This window comes from Poecilia latipinna, unplaced genomic scaffold (assembly GCF_001443285.1).
Source record: "Poecilia latipinna isolate Pla-1442-1.1 unplaced genomic scaffold, P_latipinna-1.0 Scaffold1082, whole genome shotgun sequence".
Lineage (NCBI taxonomy): Eukaryota > Metazoa > Chordata > Actinopteri > Cyprinodontiformes > Poeciliidae > Poecilia > Poecilia latipinna.
The window spans coordinates 23,295-41,846 of record NW_015113698.1 but is presented as its reverse complement, the minus strand read 5'-3'; the positions used below and the strand labels follow the sequence as shown (position 1 = coordinate 41,846).

General features: G+C 34.8%; 1 protein-coding gene and 1 long non-coding RNA gene across 6 annotated transcripts; one reads left to right on the top strand and one right to left on the bottom strand.

The window, feature by feature from the left end:
- Window positions 1–5,028: 5,028 nt before the first annotated feature.
- Window positions 5,029–18,096, top strand: LOC106959451 (putative helicase mov-10-B.1). 5 transcript variants are annotated; one of them, XM_015052023.1, is made up of 28 exons: window positions 5,029–5,761; window positions 6,387–6,573; window positions 6,918–7,005; window positions 7,187–7,353; window positions 8,805–8,895; window positions 9,321–9,496; window positions 9,802–9,892; window positions 10,094–10,239; window positions 10,507–10,600; window positions 11,343–11,490; window positions 11,640–11,859; window positions 11,940–12,023; window positions 12,231–12,393; window positions 12,489–12,634; window positions 13,109–13,297; window positions 13,383–13,489; window positions 13,570–13,766; window positions 13,959–14,062; window positions 14,764–14,861; window positions 14,938–15,036; window positions 15,569–15,674; window positions 16,215–16,329; window positions 16,402–16,599; window positions 16,788–16,856; window positions 16,935–17,060; window positions 17,657–17,745; window positions 17,837–17,935; window positions 18,012–18,096. In XM_015052023.1, the coding sequence occupies exons 2-28, from the start codon at window positions 6,398–6,400 to the stop codon at window positions 18,052–18,054; spliced, it is 3,429 nt and encodes a 1,142-aa protein (XP_014907509.1). In that variant the 5' UTR covers window positions 5,029–5,761; window positions 6,387–6,397; the 3' UTR covers window positions 18,055–18,096. The 5 variants fall into 5 exon arrangements, with proteins under 5 accessions (XP_014907509.1, XP_014907510.1, XP_014907512.1 ...); XM_015052024.1 differs by having other exon boundaries at window positions 5,029–5,764; window positions 6,389–6,573; XM_015052025.1 differs by having other exon boundaries at window positions 5,053–5,761; window positions 16,408–16,599.
- On the bottom strand, window positions 6,406–8,340 carry LOC106959452 (uncharacterized). The gene is made up of 3 exons (XR_001427356.1): window positions 8,249–8,340; window positions 7,426–7,484; window positions 6,406–6,485 (listed from the first exon to the last, which is right to left on the bottom strand). It is a non-coding gene; the product is annotated as an uncharacterized LOC106959452 (long non-coding RNA).
- Window positions 18,097–18,552: the final 456 nt, after the last annotated feature.

The window sequence follows — 18,552 nt, the reverse complement described above, 5'->3', positions numbered from 1 at the left end:
GAGAGTTGGCCATTCTAAGGTAAAAACTGAGCACATACAGCATTCGTTTTTTGTTTTTTTCATCCAGACGGCTTCCCGCGCCCCCCCCTGCAATGGCACGGCGCCCCCTCTAGGGGGCGCGCCCCACAGTTTGGGAACCTATGTCTTAGATAATCTATTATGTATTGTGAAGAGGAAGGTGAGAAATCATTTGCCAGACCCAAGATGCAGATGACCTGCAGGATGCTGCCAAAGGAACGCTGTCTTCCATTATACCTCATCAGAACCACAAGCTGATCACACAGCCAAATATTGAGTGTATAGAAATGAGCATACTTTTCAGAAGTTTTTTTTGGTGTAAAATATAATTTTTATATTAATCTTATGAATACTGAATTTGGCGTTTTTGTTACCTGGAAGGCATATTCATCATAATTACAAGAAATAAAAGCACTCTATGTGTAATGAACGTGCATAATAGGAGTTTCACTCTTTAAAATAATTGACAGCACTTTATTATGTTATATTATTCATTTTCATTACATGTACCTGTGCTCATGTGTGAGAATTGAGACAAAAAAAGTCCAATTTACCATCAGTTTACTATTCAATTTGAATCTTTTGCAGACGTCCGTTTTCTTAGCCTGCTTGTATCACGTGTCCTACACTCATTCATTCACTGAATCCACACATGACAGAACAAAACAAAATGGTAGCTTTAATTAATACACACTGATACTCCAAAGAATTGATCTTTGAAGAGTTAGCACCACTCTAGATTTTGTGTAATGAATGGCATGAAGGGAATATGAATGCGTTTTGAAGGTGGCTCATTCATTATTGTCCACATGGCACAAAGTAGAGACTTAGGTTTCAGTTAGTTCGACTGACTAGTCTGCCAAACACTAATTTTCAACTTGATGTCTGAACCGAATGACATTGGGCAGAGCTGTTAGCTAAACTGAATGGAAAAATGGGATTTCCATGAAGCATTTCTAGTAATTTAAAAGCTCATAATTTCATATAGTGACGGATACAGTTCAGCAGCATTTTATTGGTTGAGAATATATTAATGAAACGAGCATTCGTGGAGCTCTTTCATGTTGGTTACTTGTAGAATTGACCAGCTGACATTTTTATGTGATTTTGCACCTACTGTATTAACAAATATGTGGTGTGATGAGTATGTTCAAGAAAGCTAAAATTAAAAAAAAGCATCTTTAAAAATGTATTTTGAGGGGAGATAAAAACTGAGTAGAATACAAAATAAAAAAAAACAAAAACAATAAATGCATTAATAAATAAAGGTTGAATCTCCCACTTTTACAGCCACTGAAGAAACCCCTTTGTGTCCTGCACTTTGGAGAATCTTACTATATAAGCTCAAAGCAGTCTTGCCCAATAAATTGCTTTATTGGTGTTGCTGAACTGCTTATGTTGTCTTCATGAATATTTCATCTATGCTTAAGATAAGAGCAATAAAGTGTTTATTTGGTATTTAGCTACTGGAGTTTATTTGTTACTGTCTGTTTAATTCCTTAGTATTCTGAGCCAAGCCTGTGTTTTGAAAATGTATGTTTTCAATAATGGTAAATGTCATACATTAGACCCTGATTGGAAACAAAACAAATGGAGCTGTGTATCATTTGTTCATTACAGTCAGCATTTGCTTCCAAGTTGACTTCCTGCATAGAAACTGCAAGTTTTGTCAAAAAAGATAAGTTATTGTGAGAAACAGGAAGTTAATGACTGAGGCAAACATGCGAACAATCACCACAAAACAACACATTCTGGAATACAACATTCTGATTTAACATTGATGAAAAGTGGACCAGAAACTACGATTTTTGAAACCTGATTCCAGAGTGAACACAGAACGTAGGTTTCATGTGTCTGTTTCCAAGAGTCCCATTGTAACTCCGGTGGAGGTTTTGTAGAGATGCACTGTTCATGTGGGAGAACTTGAAGAGTGGATGGCATAGTTGTGAACAATTCACAGAAGTAGTAATGGACTCTTATGCAAGATCTGCAAGAAGAAAGCTGTAAGACCTGCTTAAAGTGTGCTTGGAGCAATGTATGTACGCTACATTTATATTAGTACCTGCCAATGCCATACACTATATATATATATATATATATATATATATATATCGACTGGACATGCCCCTGCTGCATCCCTGGCACCTGCCTCACCGGGGGCTCATCATCAACGATGTAGCAAAATTGCTTCCCAGCTGCCTGCCTGTCTGCCTACTCCTGGGTGTACCAGTCTGTGAAATCACTGCTAAGCACCGCTGAGCCTGCCAGCGAGAATGTATTATTGATTTATATTGAAAACTGTTAACAAGATAAAGTGTGGACTTGCACTGCTTTTACCGAAAATCGCGACAACAGAAAGTACCAGGTCTGCTGTTACTTTCTGCTGCAGGTTACACATTCTGAAAAGTTACTCGTTTACATTTTGTTGTCTTCTGTAATAAACATAACTGATCCCATATTTATATGATGCATTAACTTATGTTAACTTATAAAGCTTTGTAGCACGCTATTGGACATTTCAGCTCCAGGTAGGATTTTTAAACTTTTCTCAATAATGTAAACTCCTCCACAGTCAAAAATTCAGTGTTTAATGGATGAAACAAAATGTTATTAACTTTCATAGATTTCAGAGTGTAGCACGGTTGTTTCACCGTTATCCTATCACAAAACTATCAGGAAAAGGCAGAAACAATAGAGCTGTCTATAAGAGCTGGGGTAATAGCAGGGTGCCACAATAATAAGCATCCCTGCTGTTAATATTGTGCAAAGGCCCCTTTTGCCAGTAGAAAGAGAACTTAGTCTTTTCCTAGTATTTCAAAACAAAGATGGGTTTTTGATCATTCCTCTTTGCACAATCTCTCTAGATCATTCATTATCCTCTCATGCTCTTCAGCTCAACCCACAGGCTTTCTGAAGGATTCAGGTGTTGGAAATGAGATATTCATGGAAAAAGGTTGTTTGTGTTTATCTTAATTCTTATTAATTTGGACCAAATTTGAATTAATTTTATCTGTTAAAATGTACAAGTATCACTTTTTGGTCAATGGCCACCATATTTCTGTTTAAATATCCTGCGAGTTCAAGGAACTCTTGACTGTATTTACTTTAAGCAGGAACTTTTAAAGTGAAACAGGTTCTTATTGTATTTAAGGTGAGCATGAGGTGTTTTACCACATATTTAGTCTTTGTTTGACACTAAACCAACCAGAAGTGTTTGGTCCTGACCAGCTCAATGTCAAACTAATATAACCAAACCACAAAGTTGCAAATAATTTTCTGGTACAATTTTGCCAACTGCCTTCCAAATAACCACTACTCATGTAAATATCATTTAGTATTTGCAATGAAGACTTACTGACCTAAAGAGGCCACACTTTGCCAACAACAATGTCCAGCCTAGTTTGTCACAGTCCCAGTTATTTCAAATATTTTTTTTCATTATTGTTGAGTCTGCATCTGCCTCAATTCAATTGCACTCTCTATTATGTAATATTTTTGAAAGTATTTTATTTGAAATAGGCATCTGGGTCACATGGATGGATAAATGAAAGTCTCAAGTTGATTAACAACTTAAAAATGAATAAAATATTATTAAAATGCATTACAATTTTATAGAAATTACTAAGTTGCCAATAAACATTTTAGTGAAAAAAATGTGTTTTTAAGTCAAATTCATGAACAAGTTCAAATTAAAGAATGTTGTTTTTTCAGTTGTTTGGTGTGAGAATATGCCACTGAAAAAAGTCACATCTGAATGAACTGCTTAGAAATTGTTGAATACTACAACTGATTGAAAATTGGAACATTTATTAAAACTAAGCTGCAGTGACAAAGCCGTGATTTAGTAATGTTCATGCTACCTCTAGTGGTCAAAAGATGTACTTACATGATGCATACCTAATGCTAATAAAATTCTAAATACTGAGACAGTAGACTTGTGTGCGTGTGTGTGTGTGTGTGTGTGTGTTTGTGAAAATACAATAATCTGTGTTTCTGTGTGCTTTATTGCTTTTTCTGACAACAAAAGAGACTGAAGAGCATTGCATTGTTTTATTTGCACATCTCACAAATGCTGACAAAGTGTTAAAATACAACCATTTTAAGGGTTTAGAGTCTTCAAAAATTAAACTAAATGACAGAAACGGTTAAAGGTGGGACTTTTTGTAAAGTAAATTTAGTCACCAGTTTCTGTTGCTCCAACTTCTGGGTTCCAAAAAGTTGGAGAAACCACAGGTTTATTGTACTACAAAAAAAAAAAAAATGAGATAATGTTCAGCTGAACTCACTCCTGGTGCAGTTGCAGGTTGAAAAAAATTAAAGATGCAGTGTAGCATCCTTTGAGGCTAAAAATACGGCAGGATTACTTTGTTTCATTCTGGTAAAAAGCTTCGCCTTTGGCCTTGAGAGAAATATATTTTTTCTTGTTCATTGTTTGAGGCTGAAACACACAAACTTATCCTCAGCTCTTTGAAAGAAAAAAAAAAAAACAGAGCAAACCTCAGGACCTGTTTTGACATAAACTGCAGTAGGCACATCAGATACCGTTTCGGAAAACGAGTACATTTACAGCTTTGATCAACGATTTCCTGGCCCGAGCATTATTAATCGCTGCGATTACAAGAGCTTGCCACTTTGTACACATTAAATTCATTTTAATGGCTGCACCTGTGTCCCTCCCGCCTCCACCCTGCTGTGATAAAAGGTTTGCCAAATGTGCAGTGACACCAAAGTGAAGGCAGTAATGGCAATTTGTCAGCTGAGAAAGAGCATGGACAGATTTTTTTTTTTTTTTGGCCTTCTGTACATTGCAGAATTTTTTTTATTACTTTTTTCTGCATGAAATAATTCTCTCTTTTGCAAAATCATTTTCAGTTGAAGCACACTGACAACACTGGAATTAAACACAAGACAGGAATAGAGGATAAATCTTTATAATTCAGTTATTACATTTATATCAATAAATGTAATAATGATAACTAATACACTACCAAATTCTACTTAGGAGTACAATTATTGCAAATATATATGTATTTTTTGTCAATACATACAACTTTGACACCCTATAGGCATTTTTACCTTTGAGAGGTTTTGGGGACTTTTTTTTAAAATAGGTTTAAATAGATCTGTTCTTCTGACAATAAATGAGAGGATTGTAAGTGAACTTTTGGATGTCATCTTAATATTGGAGGTTAAAAAAATTGTGTTAAAATACTCAGATATCTAGAGAGAAATCAAACTTTCTAAACTGGCAGATTTAAAAAAAAAATTCATATATTTTTTAAGAAAAATGTATAATCTCTAATCAAAGAATAAACTAACTAAAACCTTCCAGTTTTTTCCCTGCTTTCTCCCTGTAATTATTCTGTTCAAACTATTGAGAATCTAGTTTTGCACTCTAGATTCCCTGCTTTTGAAACCTACTTCTGCATGTAAACATCTACTGTTGCCATGGTAATAACACTGTTAAAAATGACAAACAATGCAAAAATCGCACAGAACATCAATAATATACAACAGTAATATGGATAACTAAATAACAATTACAAAACAAACAAAAAAGAAAACAATTTCAAAAGCATCAACCTGCGACTGGAACAGTATTCTAGAACAATACATGAAAACAAATAACCAGACTGTTGCTAAGATATTTTCAAATTTCAAATATGCCTTGTTTTCCAGTCAGATAATAACAAATTTAACTTCAGGTTCAACATTAACTGGGGTCTCCACCTGAACAAACAAAAGAGTAAGTGAATCTTTCCAAGGGGTTGTGCTATCAATGTTTAATCTTACTCATAATGTGCATAGGTTTAAAATCTGGTTAACAAAATTGATATGCAACTTTCAAATATTTAGTAAACTTCTGGAAGAGTAGCATATCTGTGTACAGGAGTGTACATGTGTATGGGTCATGTAAATATGTTAGGTCCTATTAAGAAATATAATAGCTATTTTATGCTTGAAGCCTCATTCTTATGTAGAAAAAAAAAAAGCTGTTTGCCTCTTTGCATTTTGGTCACAAAAGGCTTAAAGTCTTTAAATTATGTAGAAGAAAAAATGTGTGAATGTGACTCCAGATGCATTCCTTTAAATGATTTCCATAGATAGCATCCCACTGTTCATCTAAATAAAAGTTGTTTTTTTGGAGGCACATTGTATGAACAAACACTACAACATCAGTAAAGTATAATTTAGATAAAACTGTTTCTCCTTAGATTTTTTTTTTTTTTTTTTTTTACATCATGTTTGGTCTCAGGTTTAAACATCCATTCCTTAATACAGGAAGTGAGACATCAACACAGACACACAAAAGGACTATTAGCTTTTTAAAAAGTATTAAATACATCTAATTGTTTCCTTGTTTAAACAGAAAAAAAAAATGGATGAAGCTGAGGATCTGCAACTGAAGTCTGATACACAAACAGGGAAGAGAGCATCAGGTGGCCAGGACCCAATCTTCTTATATACTAAAGTAGAAATGGAAACACAAGTCAAAAAAAATATTCTGCCTCGTCGTAAGAGGGCAAAGTCATTTCAGAAACTCAAGAAAAAATGGTAATCAATTGAAACATTAGAATTATTCAAGGTTTATCATGAAAAAAAACATCTATTAATTATAGTGATGTTTAAACATTTATTTCCACAGGCAATCCTGAGTTAGTCACTGAGACCTTTTATTATCCTTTTCTGACAGATTAACAGGATAAATGCTGATATTATTATTAATGTATTTAAAGCTTTTATTTTATTCATGCATATTTCAATCTAATCCTTGAACTATTGGCAAATATTGTAGATCAAATAAAATGAATACCCAATATACCCAATATATCATAGATATCTTTGGCAGTGCCGATGTAGCACAATCACCACCATTTATCAAGTTGCCATCTACACAGGATTGAAGAAGCCTTCAAACAATATAAACTCAGAATGACTTCAAGACACTGTGCATTGAAAAAGAAAAAAATTGAAAAAGAAAATGAGGTGAGACCAAGCTAAGTAACAACTCTTAAGTTTGATTTGGTATTTTTAAAGCATTGGTTTAATCCTTCAATACTAATCAAATTATCATATAGCATTTTATCATAAAAACAAACTGACTTTACTGGCTTTCAAAAGAAAAAAGAAGAAAAAAATAAATCTAAACTTTACCCTGTTTAATCAGAAAAAAATGGATGAAACTGTGGATCTGCAACCGAAATTAGAGAGAGCATCAAGTGACCAGAACCCAACCCACTTATTTACTAAAGAAGATATGGCAACACAAGCCCAACAAGACATTCTGCTTCGTCAGCAGATGGGAGAGTCATTTCAGCAATACACGAATAAATGGTAAGCAGTTGAACCATTAGAAATATTTGAAGTTTAGCATGTTAAAAAAAATCTTCTAATTGTTATTGTTACCTTGCTACGAGCGATGGGCTGAGGGTAAGGTGGTTACTTTGTCCTTTCCCTATGTGATGCTACAATAGAGAAAAGATGAGACTCCATTAGCAAATAACAGGAAGATTTCTTCTTCTTCTGTGTAATGAATATACTCAATACTTCAGGTACCAAATACTTCAGGTATCACTGAGTAATTGCAGTAGATAACCCTGAGATGGTGTGCATCACAAATAGCCATAATATCTTTTTTCTCAGACCTGTATTTTTAGCTGTCAAACTTAAAATACATGACTTTGCTTTTAACTATATATAATAGCATATACGAGTTTTATTCTGCACAAATAAAACATAATTTAATATTTAAGCATTTCAGCTTTTAACTGCATCCATTACTTTAAAAGTATAGGAGTATGTTTTTCTCTTACGTAAAAAAAAGTAACTACAAAACTGTAATGCTACTTTAATGCTGTGCCTCTTTACTAAGCTTTACACATAGGCAACCATTACTTACTCACCAAATGTCATGACAATATGGTTTGGACAAAGAATTGTCCAAATTACAAATAAAAATAAGAAAAAGGTTGTCCTTTGAGGGAGAACACTTTCGAAAAGTGCACAAATACACAATGAATTCTGTAATCATTTAGCTGTTTGTCAGCTAGCTCAACACACAAAGTCCGCTAGCATTAGCATTATTTAGCTTCCAAAACTATGTCCGGTTTTCTGCACGATACTGATCACAAACTACATAACATGGCTCATTTTTTGACTCTCGATTCAATAATCTCTTCAGCTCTAAAAGGTAAGTAACATATGTGCATCAAAATAAATTTTTACTGACCTGTCATATAGGAAAGATGACACACACTTTGAACTTCCATTAGCATTTAACAGAAAGGTTCATTCTTCTTCTGTGTACCCATCCTTCTCTATGCCACCAATGCGACAGGCTCCCCTAGCGGCTATATGTGGAATTGCACTGAATGACTGAAATAACACTGAAGAATGAAAAATTAAGGGATAGAAAAAGAAAAATAATGTTGGGGTGCCTATTTTTATACTTAGTGTTTTTATTTACTGATTATTTGTTTTTCACCTCTCTACATCATGTTCAAGCATTTATCTCCATAGCCAATCATGAATTGGTAAGAGACTTTTTATTATATCGTTCTGACAGATACCTGGAATTAATACTGCTGTGATTATTTATAATGTGTTAAATTATGTACTTTTTTATTCCTTTGCATATTTCAATCCAATCTTTGTGCTCCTGGTTCACCACAAATTTGAGACCAAATATAGCAAATTCTCAATCTGCTAGCAAAATAATGGATAGCTTCAACAGTGCATTTATAGGACAATGATCATGTCTTTTTTTCACCTTGCCATCTACACAGGGTTAAAGAAACCTTCACAAAATATAAACTCAGAAGTGCTTCAAGATGTTATGAAGAGGACAAAAATTATGCAACTGTGACAGAAAACAAGGTGAGACCAAACTGCGTAACTTTAATAATTTTTAAGTATGATTTATTGTTTTTAACTTTAAGGTTTTTGGAAAACAAAAATCAAACAGCATGGACACTGTCTCCCTCCCTTGGTGACCCATCGTTACTATGTTCTATGTGCTGTATTAAATGTCTGTGGCTTTGTATTTTTAAGACATTAGTTTAATCCTTCAGAGAACATTTCAAAATTGATCAAATAATCATGTAGCATCAGTCAATTCTGATTACCTGGAAGTCCTTATTAACTCATAAAGGTAAAAAGAAAAGCTGGACAAAAACATCTTAAAATTTTATTGAACTATTCCTTTCTTCAGAAACAGATGCATTAATTGTCACAAACACAAAAACACTACTGCCTTTCAAAAAAAGTATATATTAAATCTACTCTTTACCTTGTTCACTCAGAAAGAAATGGATGAAGCCAAGGATCTGCAACTGAACTCTGATCCTCAAACAGGAGAGAGAGCATCGGGTGGCCAGGATCCAACCCTCTTACTTGCTGAAAGTTTGGTACAAGCCCACGAAGGCATGTTGCGTTGTCAACAGTTGGCAAAGTCAATTCAGAAATACAGGATCAAATGGTAAACAGCTGAATCATTAGAATTATTTGAAGTTCAGCATGAAAATAATCTCGTAACTATTGTCATGTTTAAACATTCATGTCCATACGCAATCAATAATTAGTCAGACGGCTATTTTATTATAATGTTCTGACAGATTTAGGAGATTAACACTTATTATTATTGATAATGTAGTAAAGGCTTTTCTAGACTAGAGGTAAAATAAAATGAACTTTCAGTATTCTAGCAAAATTGTGCATATATCTGGCAGTGCAATTGTAGCATGATGATCAGATGTCTTTTTTTTTACCTTTCTGTCTACACAGGAATGAAGAAAACTTCATAAAATATCAGCTCAAGGTGAATCCCAGATCTTGTGAAGAGGAGAAAAATTCTCTCTCTGTGACAGAAAATGAGGTGAGACTTCAATAATTAGTATGATTTCATATGTTAAATCATTAATCCTCCCAGGAACATTTCAATTTACATTAATGAAATAATCATATTGAATTTGTCTATTCTAAATGCCTGAAAATCCTCCTTGACTCATAAAGCTAAAACAAAAGACTGGACATAAACATTTTACAATTTTATTTTAAATGTCCCTTCTTTCTGAAGTCTGATACACAAACAGAAGAGAGAGCATCAGGTGACCAGAAACCAACCCACTTATTTACTGAAGAAGAGATGGCAACACAAGCCCAACAAGACATTATGCTTCGTAAAAAGATGGCAAAGTCATTTCAGAAATACAAGAATAAATGGTAAATGGTTGAAACATTAGAAATATTTGAAGTTCAGCATGGAAAATAAAATCTACCAGTTATTGTCATGTTCAAAGATTTATCTACATAAGCACCCTTGTTTCACCACAGATTAAAGGAATACTCAAGCAAATTTCTGAATATGTATTTTTAACATGTAAAGCAAAAAAAAGTCATAATAATAATCAAACTTACAAAAATGTTTCTTTGGTAGTGCAGTTGAATGACCAAATGTTTTTTTGTTTTTTTTACCTTGCCATCTGACAGGTTTGAACCAACCTTCCAAAAATGTCAAGTTAGAGTGACTTCAAATCCTTATTCAGAAAAGGAGAAAATTTCAGTCACTGTGACAGAAAATGAGGTAAGACCAAGCTGATTAACTTCAACAACGCATGACTGTATATGTTTAAAATACTAGCTTAACCCTCCAAAGAACATTAAAAATGAATATGGCACTGATCGCAAATGACGTCGCTGTTGCCCGGATGTTCGGGTGACAGTGCAGGAATCTCGCCAGGTTTTTGCTCGGCAATTGGTGTAGGTAAAAATATTGATTCATCAGTTCATCAATGCTCGGCAGTTTGTTTTTCCAATTAGATATCAATTTGGAAAAGCAAATGAGTGCAGTGAGCAACACTGTTGTGAGCAACTCATACCACTGTATTAGTTCGGTGTCATGAAACAATTTTTCATCTTGAGTTTATTTGCGTTTAGCAAACAAAAATTTGGTGGGCATTAATTTGAACGTATTAATCGCCTAAATCAGCCAATCACATGCAAAATTTGTTTTTCAGACACACAGACATTTCCCCAAAAACACAGTTCTTGTTTAAACTAAAATTGCTAAGGTGCAGTGATCTAGATTTGGTGGTTTAATGTAATTTGTGATCAGTGCCATTGAATCTTCGAATTATCCACAGGCTCAACATTTAGATATATATGAATTGTGCCATTCATCCCTTTTATTGCAGCTGTTAACAACTTGACAGTTGTTCTTTACATAAATACATACACACATAATACATACATTTTCAGTTTGACAATATGTGCTTTCCTGTGACTGATGGTATTGAAGTTATTTTGTGAGATGTTCTCTCTGTCAGAAATTTGTGCCGTTGAGCATACAAAACACTGGAGTCAAACGGGTGTATTTCACCTTTAAGACCTTTGATTTTGTGAAAAACATTTTCACCGTCAAAAGTCAGGATGGAGACATTATCAAAACTATCAAAGACCACCTTCTCAGGCCAGGTATGTAAACCTCTGACACAAAGCATTCATTCCACATCAGTCTTTCACATACTGTAATTTTAACTCTGAAATTACAAGATAGGTGGATCCAAACTTATGACAAGCTGCGCTAATGAAATGAAAAATGTTTCCTCACATTTTGGCTCCAGGAGAATCATACAGAATGAAAATTCATTTCTCCTCCGACCACTCTGGCCTCTATGAGCAGCTGCTGGTCTTTAAGTTTAAAAGAGACTGTGAGCATTCAGAAACATTTGACGTTATGCGCCTCTTGGAGGTCATCCGTCAAACACCTCAGAATGAGGACTCTCAAGCCAGGTCAGAAGCAGAGAAGAAATTTCAGGCTGCAAAGAAGAAAACTCTGACAGGGTAAGTAGTGAAACATTTAGCAGTTTGTTACTATCACTTCATGTAGCATAATGTAACTTGCTTGTTTTTCACTCCTGCAGATGTGAGGTCTTCCTCAGACCAGAGGTGTATCTCAGGAAATATCCATTGCCTCCGAACATTGCAGACATGAAAGACATGCATATGTCTGTTCAATTTTTAATCTCTCACATTTTTTTTTTGTTATTGTTGTTCTCAAATGTTTAAACATGGGGGTTATTTGATTATATTAATCCAATACCATGGACTTTTATTACAGCTAAGACTTTGGCCTGCTGTTAATTGTTGTTACTGGAAGCTATGTGGCTCTAAATGTACTGTCATTTTTACCTTATCAATGGATTTTTTTTCAGAGATTTGGAGAAACAGCCACTTAAGTGGGGGAACTACTCTTGGCGATTTCACTTGCTCCTTTATCTAGAGGAGTACGCCATTTCTACAGCTCTTCAGGAATGCAATCAAGAAGATATACTTGTTGTCACTCATCCAACTGAAAAATATATACTGATTTTAAAGGTGACACATCTAGCTGGGACACAAAAGTCTAATAAATTGCAACCTTGGGTCACATTAACAATAAACTTAAATCTTTTTTGCTAATGTTGCATCAGGCAGAAGATGTCTCAAACATGTCTAATGTTTCTCTGACTGGGTGCATGGCACTGGTGACTCCTTTAAACCAGCAGTTTGAAAGGACATACAAAGGATGGGTGGATGACGTGGATGAGGAGGAAATCTACATTAACTTTGAGGAAACGTAAGGATGCAACAAAAGTAATTGGAAAGTAACCTAATTGTTTTGTCTTTATAATCTTGTCTAATTTCAGACTGTTAATTTAGTCTCTCTCTGCAAAAAGAAGAATCAGGTTAATAAAAATGAGTTTAAACTATTTCCCAACAACCGAGTGAGGTTACATTTTAAATGTAGGCTTGGGAGTGCAGACACTCTATGCAGTTTGATTGAAGTGGAGATATTTTTGCAAAGCACAAAAATCAGTCATGAAAAAAAAAAAATAAAACAATAATGTTCTTTTCCTTTCAGTTTATGGTACTTTTCATTAGTTTGTCACATAAAATACTGATCAAATAAATAGCCGTTTGTTGTTCTAAAATGTCAACAGTGGAGAGTTTCCACAGATGTGAACATATTTGTGAGCTACACTATATTTTAACATTTTTTTTGTCATGTTCTTGTTTGGTACTAACTCAGTTGCTTTTAATTTAAATTCAGCTTTCCAGAAGAATACAACATAGGCGTGAGGTGCAGCATTGTGTTTTCACTTCAAAGAATACCACTACGTATGCAACACAGAGCAGCAGCACTAGCGCGCAAGCATTTACTGAGGGACTTACTCTTCCCTGTTGGGCTATGTTCTGCATACAATTCATGCCTTGCGCCTGTAATCCCAAACTGCACCGGGTCAGTATGTAGTAAAGTCAACACTACCTTGAAAATCAAGTTGCTTTGGCACTAAAGTAACTACAAATGATTCCTCCATCTCTAGTACACCAATGACTGAAAACAACCCAGAACAGCAAAAGGCTATTAGACACATTCTGGCCCGTTCTGCAAAACCTGCCCCTTACCTCATATTTGGTCCACCTGGTACAGGTATGGTATGAGTTTTTGTATGCCAAGACCAAACTGATTGTCATGTAATACAATATGCATTTCTCTTATCCATGGGTCAGGCAAAACAGTAACTTTGGTTGAAGTCATCAAGCAGATTGTGTCAACTCAAGACTCCAAAATCCTGGTTTGTGCACCTTCCAACAGCGCAACAGATTACCTCTGTGAGAAGATCCTGGAAGAAAACATTGTACCCCACAAAGTGTTTCGCCTTTACTCCATAAGCTACAAAGTGGAAAAGATCCCTCAACTTGTGAAGGTCTGGATTCTGTCTGTTTTTATTTTGTTTATTACAACTGAAATGAAGGGGAGAAAAGACAGCATGACATATAATGCTCAGTATTTTAGAGGGACAAATACCATAAAGCATTTTTTGTACAAGTTAACTTCTATCGTATTCACATTAATGTGTACTAGACATGCATGTATGTGCTTTCTGTTTTAACTACAGATGCACTGTAGCTTTAATGTTGCAACAAACTCGTTTGAGGTACCGACCAAAAAGCAGCTGATGACATACCAGATCATGGTCACCACCCTTCAAACTGCTGGAAGGTATGATATTCTACTGGAGATGTCACAATCAGAGTGCTTATTTGTCCCAAATACTAGTCAAAGTGATTTTAAAACAGGAACTACCTGATCCCAATTTAACATTTTATTAAAATGGTCATAATGCATGAGATTGAAAAGTCAGTAGATTTATAGTGCATCAAATTAACATTCTCCATTTTATCTGTGCTGCAAATGTTACATTCAAATCCTCCATCAGTGTTGTTACAATTTGCCAATAATAAAAGAAATAAAGTTTTATTAGGGAATATGATCCCAAACATTAAAAACAAAAAACCTTCATAAGTATGCTGAGCCTTACTTTTTACTGAACTAGTAAAATATTTCAGTTTTTTTTTTCTGCCAACTTTCTGCTTCAGAGAAATTATTTCTTTGATGATGGCACGATTTCTACACAAATTCTCACACATTCAGCAAGGCTGGATTGATTTACTGAGTTGATGTTCAGATCTGTGGTATCTCTAGCTGATCTCAAAGTTGTCATCTTTCCCATGTTCATTCTGAAGGTTCTTATTTGTAATTTATTTGATCCAAAGAAATTGGGCCCATTTGCAGAGGGTTGAAATTTTCTGTGAGAAATTCCTCAATGAAACAAATGAATTATGATGTTTGTCCAGTCTGCATCGCGTGCAATGATTAACCTTAAATTACTGAATGTAAATATACACTTCCTTTTTTTACAGGCTAGTGACAGGTGGCATTCCTCCAGACCATTACAGTTACATCATTGTGGATGAAGCCGGCCAGGCCATAGAAACAGAGTGTTTAATTCCAATAGCTGGTGAGCAAGGTGACTTTGTTTAAAATACTATATACTAAGTATATATTTTATGCTGTATTCAATGGATTTCTGACAGGATTGCTGAAACCATACAGTGGCCAAGTGGTTCTGGCAGGTGACCCGAAACAGTTGGGACCCATTATTTTATCAAAGATAGCAGAGAGAAACGGCTTGGGTGAGCACCATGCATACTGTGTAATCAATACGTAAAGGTCTATAAACATAATGGAAATATGATTCAAAATATGCCAGGTTGCTTTTGAATTACATCTTTTTTGACGAGATTTAGTTATTTGGTGCAAGTTTTGTTTGTTTAAAAAAAGCTTTTAAAGACATTTCACTACTTCAAACATTCCAATGAAAATTTTAAAATAAACCATAAACAAATCTAAATTTGGTAAATAAAAGACTAAATAGAAATTAGGACCGAGACAACAAATGAGTTGTACTGCATTTCTTCTAACACTCTCAGGTTGAATGCAGTTCTTACTTGGAAGGATAAAAATATTGTTCTTTTCATACTAAAATACCACAAAATTCCAAACATTTTTGGACAAAAAAACTTGATAAGCTGCTTTGGTAATTAGATAATCTGACAACCTTAAGAAAATGGAACATATTATCTTAGCCATAAATGCTGCAAACTTTAAAATTTCTAAGCTCAGTTTTTGCCTTTTTTATAGGATAATGGTGTTCACTGTTTTCAGGTCTGTCCATGCTGGAGAGACTAATGACAAATGTCAGACTGTACAGACAACGCAAGACCAACGGCTTCAACAGTCGCTATATGACTAAACTGCTGAGGAACTATAGGTTTGCTTTTTGTGAAGATTTATTTATTTATTTATTTATTTTTTGTGGCACAAATTAGTTCATCTCTTTGCCAATTTGAATCTGATTAATTCCTACTTCATCCCAAACTTTTACAATTTTCAAGAAAACCTTTTGTATTCGCTTTTTGGGGATACATAAGAGGCTCAGTCTTAAGTTACTTTTACACTATACAATATATATGTATCAATCTACATTGTTTCTAATCATTTCAGGTCTAAAGTCTGTTTTGAACCAGCCATATTTCCTTGTTCCAGATAAACAAGTAGATTATAATTTATTTTAGATCAGTGGTTACCAGAGTGGGTAAGCAATAATTCTGAAGTTTGTGCAAATTATTAGTGTGAAACATCCAATATACTTGAAAAAGTTTATTGTAAGACATGACCTAAACTACAGACGTATAGTGGCATAGGGGTGAAATGACCATCTCTGTTTTCTTTGTCACTGTATCCTAACAACAAAAAGCCTCCTTCCTCAATTCTCCCCAAACCTTTCCACATCTTCTTTGCTTTTCCTTAGGTCTCATCCTGCAATTCTGAAAATCCCCAATGAGTTGTTCTATGACTCCGAACTCCAGTTTTGTGGTTCCCTTGAGGATTGCTTGTATAGTAACTGGGAACTTCTGGCGAGGAAGGTAATTAGAACCAAGATAAAATATCTTGCCACCAGTTTATCTCCATCTCTAATCTCATCTTGTTCCTCTGAGGATCAGGATTTTCCTGTAATGTTCCACGGGGTTGCAGGCATGAAAGAACAAGACCTCAACAGCCCATCTGTTTACAATATGGCTGAGGTGGATGTACTGAAGGAATACTTAAAATCCCTTATCAAATATCGCCGCAGAAATGGCGTAGACAAAATTGGACCAAAGGAAATTGGTATTATTACTCCATACGCTAAACAAGTAAGTATTTAAGCTTTACTTTATGTTCATTATTAATGTTTTCATGACTTCTATAACTGAGGTAAAGCTTTGCAAATTATTTGCGTCAAATAAAGACTTTATTTGGGAGAGCCTTTCATTACCAAAGCATATTTGCTTTAAAGCAGCAGAATTTGTAATTCTCATTGTCCTGTTTCATGTTCTGACAGGTGGAGAAGATTAAAGCAACCTTTCGCAAAGACAGGGATCTAGTCAAAGAAGACTTGGAGAATGTCCTGGTATGACACTTTTCAGAAATTACTACAATTTTGCTGGTATATTAAATAAACTCTAAATGTGTTTCTTTTTTTCTGAAGGTTGGCACAGTTGAGATCTTTCAGGGTAAAGAGTCAGATGTGATCCTGATGTCCACGGTGCGCAGCAATCCCAGCCTGACTGAACCGAATCAACATTTCAGCTTGGGCTTCGTAAAGGATGAGAAGGTGAGAAATATCCCACCTTGTACTTTTCACACATGTTTCACTCGTTGCCAGAGTGGTGGTAGTATATATAATGCAGCAGCATCAACAACTTTTACTCTGCTAAAATTAAAAAGGCTTCATTTTTCTCTCATTGCAATAGCACAGTCTTACAATTTCTTTGACACCATCAGAATGGCTGGAAAAACTTTAAATACTTCTCATATGTGCAACTTTTTGTTGTTTAGTTTCGAAAATTATGTTTGTTACAAGTCTTTTAATAGGATGTATTTGATTTTATTCTGAATCTTCCACAAGATTTGTTTGAAAAGAAGATCTTGTTTTATCATTTAGTTTTACTTTTCAGCCTAGTGAGAGTTCCCACTACATTTATTTGCACTCAATCTAAAGATGTGCAAAAGCCTGAAAATAATTGATTTTTTTTTTTTTTATCACAGTTACATAATCTTACCCTGTAGCAAATTTAAGGACCATAAAATAAATCTACTTTTATTCAGATTTTTTAAGTTTATACTATTTTGATAAAAGATATGTTTATTGGAAGACCTTTGTCATTGGGCTGTCAATATATTATGTATTTACAATCTGAATCTCTTCAGAGATTCAACGTGGCAATGACTCGAGCCAGAAACCTGCTGGTTGTGGTAGGAGACCCCAGAGTCCTGGAAATAGATCCAGTATGGAACAAGTATGTTTCTTTATTTTCTTCCAAGTACGAGTAAAAAAAAATTGGCAAAAATCAGTCTGACATGCCTTGTATGCTAACCTTTCTCTCTTAGGCTTATCCATTACTGTTTAAAAGAAAGAGCATACCGTGGCATCAATATTTCTGATCTGAAGGCAGGCACAGGGGTCGCTAACCCCTCATCAAGCTCTGGGTAAATAGCAGATTTGCAGATCCAGAGACACTGTTGTCTGCTATTTATTTTTTAATAATAAATGTTTGTGTTACAGCCCGCAGCAGAAAGTGAGACCAAAGGTTGCATTCAGCTGGTAGAATCAAAGGCATTCAACACAGAAATAAACTTCATCCAAAGCATGTTTCACTATTTCATTCTGTCTGAAGGCAATCAAGGATCTGAAGTTTGGTGCATATTTAATGAGGCCTGTGCAAGACATGCAAAACAATGTACCATTCAGACAACACAGCCGACCATACAACTACAAAACTGTCATACAAAACCATTAGTATCATTTCATGTCATGGAGACTTTCAGACCCCAAAGTGAGTATTTTTACCTGCCTTTCTATCCTTACTATGCGAGGTGTTAAACTAAACCCACATCCTGGAAAGAAGTGACAGAAGATATTATCTTGTGGCTTTTTTATCTCCCTTTTAACCCATTTTGAATATTAAATAGGTCATATAGGAATATTAAATATTAAATAGGTCATGTCAGATGCATATTTCAGGTAAATACAAAGACATGGATTATAGCTGAGAGTTAAACATTCAGATCAATTTAAAAGACGTTATGCAGTGCAGTGCAGTAGT